The sequence below is a fragment of the Haliotis cracherodii genome, unplaced genomic scaffold (genome assembly GCF_022045235.1).
Source record: "Haliotis cracherodii isolate W230 unplaced genomic scaffold, xgHalCrac1.p SCAF_5, whole genome shotgun sequence".
NCBI lineage: Eukaryota > Metazoa > Mollusca > Gastropoda > Lepetellida > Haliotidae > Haliotis > Haliotis cracherodii.
The window spans coordinates 29,007,380-29,015,780 of NW_027266308.1; the positions used below are offsets into that span (position 1 = coordinate 29,007,380).

At 46.6% G+C, this 8,401-nt stretch overlaps 1 protein-coding gene across 1 annotated transcript; it reads right to left on the reverse strand.

The window, feature by feature from the left end:
* Positions 1–4,357: 4,357 nt before the first annotated feature.
* LOC139443641 (uncharacterized) lies at positions 4,358–6,355 on the reverse strand. The gene has a single exon (XM_071224592.1). It carries the CDS (start codon positions 6,353–6,355, stop codon positions 4,358–4,360), a length of 1,998 nt encoding a protein of 665 aa, XP_071080693.1.
* Positions 6,356–8,401: the final 2,046 nt, after the last annotated feature.

Consider the following 8,401-nt stretch of genomic DNA (forward strand, 5'->3'; position numbering starts at 1 on the left):
CTTATCTATTGGATGCCTATCTAAATAATATCACATGTATTGAATTTCTCATCAGTATGTAAAGCACAGCTATTACCCTATGTTACAGATCAAGATTTGAAGAATTTTCCTATTTGTACAAGGTCTACCGATAACAATTACCTAACTACAATAATATGACTGACATGCTTGTCTCCTGGCTGAGATAGGTTACATGACTGACACGCTTGTCTCCTGGCTGAGATAGGTTACATGACTGACACACTTGTCTCCTGGCTGAGATAGGTTACATGACTGACACGCTTGTCTCCTGGCTGAGATTGGTTACATGACTGACACACTTGTCTCTTGGCTGAGATTGGTTACATGACTGACACGTTTGTCTCCTGGCTGAGATTGGTTACATGACTGACACACTTGTCTCCTGGCTGAGATTGGTTACATGACTGACACGCTTGTCTCCTGGCTGAGATTGGTTACATGACTGACATGCTTGTCTCCTGGCTGAGATTGGTTACATGACTGACACACTTGTCTCCTGGCTGAGATTGGTTACATGACTGACACACTTGTCTCCTGGCTGAGATTGGTTACATGACTGACACACTTGTCTCCTGGCTGAGATTGGTTACATGACTGACATGCTTGTCTCCTGGCTGAGATTGGTTACATGACTGACACACTTGTCTCCTGGCTGAGATTGGTTACATGACTGACACACTTGTCTCCTGGCTGAGATTGGTTACATGACTGACACACTTGTCTCCTGGCTGAGATTGGTTACATGACTGACACGCTTGTCTCCTGGCTGAGATAGGTTATATGACTCACACGCTTGTCTCCTGGCTGAGATAGGTTACATGACTGACACGCTTGTCTCCTGGCAGAGATTGGTTACATGACTGACACACTTGTCTCCTGGCTGAGATTGGTTACATGACTGACACACTTGTCTCCTGGCTGAGATTGGTTACATGACTGACACACTTGTCTCCTGGCTGAGATTGGTTACATGACTCACACACCCACCTCCTGGCTGAGATTGGTTACATAAAGATATCATCAAGTTTTTTAAGCCTAGAATCAGATTTACCTCAACTAAATTGAAGACTATATGTTAAATGAAGATGTTGTGATGGTAGTTAGAACATTTGTGTCATGTGCAAAAAGAGATTATGTTGTGATGTATTTAAAAATCTGATATTTCTTGTTAGTGGGACCATCTCAAATTATCTGATAAATTATTCTAAGTTCATTCACATTTCATGTAGGGCAGCACTGTAAGGTCTTTGTCCAACTGTACCAAGAACCTACTGCAATATGTTTCATGTTGATGCAATCTGTTAAGTCAACATTTATTCCATAAATCAAAACAGAATGAAAATGTTTCATAACATCCCCTCAACCTCTCCCGGTAATGGGATCTTGCCATGGGATCTTACTGTGACAGCCTAGTCTGCACCTGGCTTTACAACCATCAGCTCATGATGGAGTAGTCCTTTATCGGAGATTGTTGAACAAATGAGTTCATGCTTAAACAAAATGGAGCAGTGTGAATTGAAACAGAGTTAATTGACAGTGTAATAACTATTAAATCCCATTTCTTTCACAGTATTGCAGATCTTGTAATTGCATCGTCTTATCTCATGTCTTCCCATCATTGAAATGCTACTGTACAGTCATGTTTGATGAACATAAGATACAACCTTGAAGACATGGTACAATAACGACAAACATTTGGGTATGTTTTTATTGAACAATATCCCCACCAGTGGTAAAGCCTTATATTTTGTTAGTTGACGAGATCGACCAACAACAAAAACTGAAATTGGAAAGGAAGAAAAAGTGAATTTTCACACGCACACAATTAGGTGAAATGAAAATGAACCAATAGATTTTATGACTGCTGTTTTTAAGAACTTGAGAATAATAGGTATAATAATTTTTTATTGTAACAAAAGTAACCCAACCTATCAATTATCTTTTGGTATCATGTAACAGTCATACCTCCAGGATGGGGTAACCAATAAGTTTATTTTTCAGTTTTTAATAGCAGTATTAGTCTGGAAGTTGATTTCACCCTTTTCCTCTTCTCCCCTAATGTTGTAAACCATCCAATATAAAAAGTTAAGAAAGGACCTTTTAGCGTATCGGTTACAGCCTATCACCAAGGTGCAAGACAGGTTTTAATGGTGGCCATTGAGATTCATTCAAAGCGCTTCTAATCCCAAAGGGAGGCTTACATGATTTCTATTTTTAGCATCATAGCATTTCTACCGATCAGTCCTTGTTTTGAATACACAATACCATTCAGAAAGTGATCAAATGTAACAAATGTTATATTTGGGATAACACTTTCTCACTAACTTTCATTCCGTGGAAGCCTTGTTGGCTGAGTGGGTTAAATCACTGACCTAGTGTGCTAGTGATTAGGTGCCTCACTCTGGCAGTGTGGGTTCAAATCCCCAATTGGGCTCAACCCCAAAAAGTACTAGAATCTGTACTTTACTAAGAAAGTGTTATCCCAAATGTAACATTTGTTACAGTCCTTGTTTTGCAAGATACAAGATACAAGATACATTTAATAAAGATGTTGTATTGGTAGTCATAACTCTTGTGTCATGTTCAAAAAGACCCATGAAGATCTGGGGTAGAATAGGTCTTCAGCAACCCAGTCTTGCCGTAAAAGGCGACTATGCTTGTAGTAAGAGGCAACTAGCGGGATCAGGAGGTCCGGCTCACTGACTTGGTTGATGCATGTCATCGATCCCAATTGCGTGGATTGATGCTCATGTTATCAATCACTGGATTTTCTGGTCCAGACTCCATCATTTACAGACCACCGTCATACAGCTGGAACCCAGTCTTGCCGTAAAAGGTGACCATGCTTGTAGTAAGAGGCAACTAACGGGATCAGGTGGTCAGACTCACTGACTTGGTCAGTGGTATACCAAATACATGGATCGATGCTTATAATGTCAATCACTGGATTTTCTGGTCCAGACTTGATTATTTACAGACTGCCATGATATAGCTCTAAAACTGCTGGGTGGGACATGTTCAAAAAGAGAATTCCATAGTGATGTATTTAGGTCACATGTTACTTTTGGTCTTCCAGCCTATGGGTATCACATGATGGCTTTCTTTCATCAAGATCATGTGATAGATGGGCATATATCAGATTCAGCACGGATAATCACATGGAAGACTTCCATGTGCTACTTTGGGATATTTACAGCATGTTAATATAGCAGTATGTACCATAAGCTGGTGTATCACTGGTTGATTGACACGTCAATATTTGGAGGTGTTTCTTTCATCACTGCCACTACTTTGGCATCACTGTTCTGTGTACATGTATACAGAACTCACGACTGAGTCAAGGTATGGCATCTCATACTGGACCATATAATGGCTGGGGCAAGTCCAACTTTACAACCCGAGGTCCCCCCCCTACCCGGTGTCCCAGCCCTAGACCATATTTCCTCCTTTTCAATCAATATATCATGATATATAGCTGTACATGCAAAAACTCATTAAGGTTTATGAACCCATGTATCCTATGAGAATACAGGGGTCAATAGAAATTATATTTGTGTATGGCTGTGTATTCCGGAGCTTCAATAAGACTTATTCATATTAGTATTAATTGTTATTAACCAATGTATGTTGGGAGACAATTTCTAACAAATATATCAAGAGCTTTCCGAACCCCAGCATACCTATGGCATTGAGCAATTTGTTCAGAAAATGTTTCATGCACAAGCAGTTTCCGACGAAAAAGTAGTTCCTTTCTTTTTTAGTGAAAGAAATTCCACAGTGTTAGGATAACTTTAAGAAATCAGTTTCAGCTGACTCAGCTCTTATGACTGTTTGAACTTTGTTACAAGTAACACCGACTGATACATGCCCCAATTGTGTGACTGTGAGAGCAGAATGTAGAAGATTGCCAAGCAGGGTAGATATATCTGACGTGGCCAGGTGTATGGTGTCAGATGTATCCCCCTCCATAACCAGGATAGCCACTCAATTCCTCCTCCACTGAAGCAGACGGCATTCCTGGCCCGGCTATTTATAGCCCTGCACCTTATCTGCTGCAGCACTTCTGCCCTCCATTGTTGCATGTACACCCCATTACAGCATTGTGAGACAGAGTTAGGATTCCGCCTGTACTGGGTGGTTGCACCTGGGGCAGCTTGGGGTGGATGTATCTCTGTGAGACAGCATTGAGTCTGTTGATATGGTAATGGTATGCTTTATAAGGAGGCAGGGTAAACAGTGGAGGTGTGTGTTGGCCTGGTAGTGTTCATCAGGGGTGGGGGGGTCGACTTTGATTATGGATCTTATCAGCTGTAGTCCCTGGGGGTCCATGATCTGTTCAGTGGCTGTGGCATGGAGAGGGGTGATGCAATACTGTCTGAAGATGTGGGAGGAGAGAGGGGTCGGATAGGGACATGTTGAGAGGGGAGAGGGGTTGATAGGGATATGTCGAGAGGGGAAAAGGGTTGATGGGGACATGTCGAGAGGGGAGAGGGGTTGGATAGGGACATGTCGAGAGGGGAGAGGGGTTGGATGGGAACATGTCGAGAGGGGAGAGGGGTTGGATGGGGACATGTCGAGAGGGGAGAGGGGTTGGATGGGGACATGTCGAGAGGGGAGAGGGGTTGGATGGGGACATGTCGAGAGGAGAGAGCGGTTGGATGGAGACATGTCGAGAGGGGAGAGGGGTTGGATGGGAACATGTCGAGAGGGGAGAGGGGTTGGATGGAGACATGTCGAGAGGGGAGAGGGGTTGGATAGGGACATGTAGAGAGGGGAGAGGGGTTGGATGGAGACATGTCGAGAGGGGAGAGGGGTTGGATGGGGACATGTAGAGAGGGGAGAGGGGTTGGATGGAGACATGTCGAGAGGGGAGAGGGGTTGGATAGGGACATGTCGAGAGGAGAGAGGGGTTGGATGGAGACATGTCGAGAGGGGAGAGGGGTTGGATGGAGACATGTCGAGAGGGGAGAGGGGTTGGATGGGGACGCGTCGAGAGGGGAGAGGGGTTGGATGGGGACATGTCGAGAGGGGAGAGGGGTTGGATGGGGACATGTTGAGAGGGGAGAGGGGTTGGATGGGGACATGTCGAGAGGGGAGAGGGGTTGGATAGGGACATGTAGAGAGGGGAGAGGGGTTGGATGGAGACATGTCGAGAGGGGTTGGATAGGGACATGGCGAGAGGGGAGAGGGGTTGGATGGGGACATGTAGAGAGGGGAGAGGGGTTGGATGGAGACATGTCGAGAGGGGAGAGGGGTTGGATGGGGACATGTAGAGAGGGGAGAGGGGTTGGATGGAGACATGTCGAGAGGGGAGAGGGGTTGGATAGGGACATGTCGAGAGGAGAGAGGGGTTGGATGGAGACATGTCGAGAGGGGAGAGGGGTTGGATGGGGACGCGTCGAGAGGGGAGAGGGGTTGGATGGGGACATGTCGAGAGGGGAGAGGGGTTGGATGGGGACATGTTGAGAGGGGAGAGGGGTTGGATGGGGACATGTCGAGAGGGGAGAGGGGTTGGATAGGGACATGTAGAGAGGGGAGAGGGGTTGGATGGAGACATGTCGAGAGGGGTTGGATAGGGACATGGGGAGAGGGGAGAGGGGTTGGATGGGGACATGTCGAGAGGGGAGAGGGGTTGGATGGAGACATGTCGAGAGGGGAGAGGGTTGGATGGAGACATGTCGAGAGGGGAGAGGGGTTGGATGGGGACATGTAGAGAGGGGAGAAGGGTTGGATGGGGACATGTCAAGAGGGGAGAGGGGTTGGATGGAGACATGTCGAGAGGGGTTGGATAGGGACATGGCGAGAGGGGAGAGGGGTTGGATGGGGACATGTAGAGAGGGGAGAGGGGTTGGATGGAGACATGTCGAGAGGGGAGAGGGGTTGGATGGGGACATGTAGAGAGGGGAGAGGGGTTGGATGGAGACATGTCGAGAGGGGAGAGGGGTTGGATAGGGACATGTCGAGAGGAGAGAGGGGTTGGATGGAGACATGTCGAGAGGGGAGAGGGGTTGGATGGGGACGCGTCGAGAGGGGAGAGGGGTTGGATGGGGACATGTCGAGAGGGGAGAGGGGTTGGATGGGGACATGTTGAGAGGGGAGAGGGGTTGGATGGGGACATGTCGAGAGGAGAGAGGGGTTGGATGGAGACATGTCGAGAGGGGAGAGGGGTTGGATAGGGACATGTAGAGAGGGGAGAGGGGTTGGATGGAGACATGTCGAGAGGGGTTGGATAGGGACATGGGGAGAGGGGAGAGGGGTTGGATGGGGACATGTCGAGAGGGGAGAGGGGTTGGATGGAGACATGTCGAGAGGGGAGAGGGTTGGATGGAGACATGTCGAGAGGGGAGAGGGGTTGGATGGGGACATGTAGAGAGGGGAGAAGGGTTGGATGGGGACATGTCAAGAGGGGAGAGGGGTTGGATGGAGACAGTCCAAGAGGGGTAGGAAGGTATCAAGGTGTGGAGGAGGTAGGTGATACAGGGTAGGGTAGTGACAATGGGGTTGGGAGGAAAAGGGTGTTGGGCAGGAGACAGAAGGTAGGTAGTAATGGGAGGTTGGGAGGGAGGGATATGGGAACATGGGGAGGGGGACTTGGGGATGTGGTAAGGAGGGGAGTTGTATAGGGAGAGATGCAGAAATCAGATGTGATGTGTTTGTCTGGAGAGCAATGTTGAATGCATAATATGGAGATATAAAGCTAGTGCTTTGGGAAGGCGTATGAAGGCCATGGTGGGGTAGAGGATCTGTATCAGGGGGTAAGAATGTGAGAGGGAATGCATGACTTGGTGGCCACTGGAATGAGATATGGCCCTGCAAGGGGATGCCTTGAGGTGCATATACACATAGATCATAACTTGGCTCGTTGACATGACTAGCTAGACTATAACATTCAGTCCCTGAAAAAAGTTATCTTATTTAAAAAATGGCTGCCACGTCAGCCATATTGAAAACAATATTAAGGCGATCATTTTTTATACAAAATGTTGGATTCAACATATAATTAGTATGTATTGGATCCTTGTTTGGATCATGCTCTTAAATTCTCACAAAATGGGAAGCTGAACTTTGGCATGTATGTGATTCTTGTTGTAATAACATCATGGTGTATTCAGTTCATTAAAACTAAGTGTTAGTCTTCAGTATTCATGCACAAAATATTTGAATATCAATACTGACAGCAACTTTTGTTGCTGGCTCTCTTTGACATTTTTAGCTTTTGACTGCATATCTAGGTGAGCTACAGTCCTGTATTTTATTCATTTTTTCTATAAAGTGGAGTAAAGCTAGCTGGACTTACCCTTTTAATAATCTAAATTGGTTTTGTATAAGTGTGGATATTCCACAGCCATAGTGCAGGACCTGAGGCTGTGTTGCAGAGAGTGAAACGTGTTAACTTAGAGGGTTTCTGTGATAACAGTAAATAGGACAGTTAATGACAAGAAGATCTGTTTATTGCAGCGATGTGTGATGCCATATGTGTTTTCAGCTCAGGTAAGGAGAGGGGGATAATTAGATGTAGGCTTCCCAGGCAGAGATATGTGGCAATGCTTGGTTCACTGGTTCTGCCACTGCCTGTGTCATTAGTGCATCTGTGTGGAATTGTGCTTAGTTACTTCCATGTGCCTTGGTATCTTATGACAAGGTGATTTTGCAGCTGCTGTGATGATCTGGACTCCCACTGGGGAGTCCAGGGTCCCCAAAACCCCATACTTGTCGAGGGAAGACTGAAGTGACTCACAACTTGTCTTGTAGTACTTTTGTGGATAAGTATGTGTTCCCTCACCCACCCTCCGAGACCCTCACTCACTCACCCTCCATACCCTCACTCACTCACTCACCCACCCAGTCGCTCACTCACAGTCTTTCACTCATTCACTCACTCACTCACTCACTCACTCACTCACTCACTCACTCACTCACTCAGTCTTTCACTTGCTCACACACTCATCCAGACCCTCTCTCACTCACCCAGTCACTTAATCACAGTCTTTTACTTGCTCACTCACCCACCCAGTCACTCACTCAGTCTTTCACTTGCTCACTCACTCACTCACCCAGTCACTCACTCAGTCTTTCACTTGCTCACTCACTCACTCACTCACTCAGTCTTTCACTTGCTCACTCACTCACTCACTCAATCAGTCTTTCACTTGCTCACTCGCTCACTCACTCACCCAATCACTCATCCAGTCCCTCACTCACCCAGACCCACCCAGTCACAAACTCACAGTCTTTCACTTGCTCACTCACTGACTCACCCACCCAGCCGCTCACTCGGTCTTCACTCACTCACTCACTCACTCACTCACCCAGACCCACTCTCAAACGCCCAGTCACTCACAGTCTAACACTTGCTCACTCACTCACTCACTCACCCACC

Coding starts and splice junctions, on each gene's coding strand:
- LOC139443641 (XM_071224592.1), bottom strand. CDS start 6,355: ATGTCTCCATCCAACCCTCTCCCCTCTCGACATGTCTCCATCCAACCC.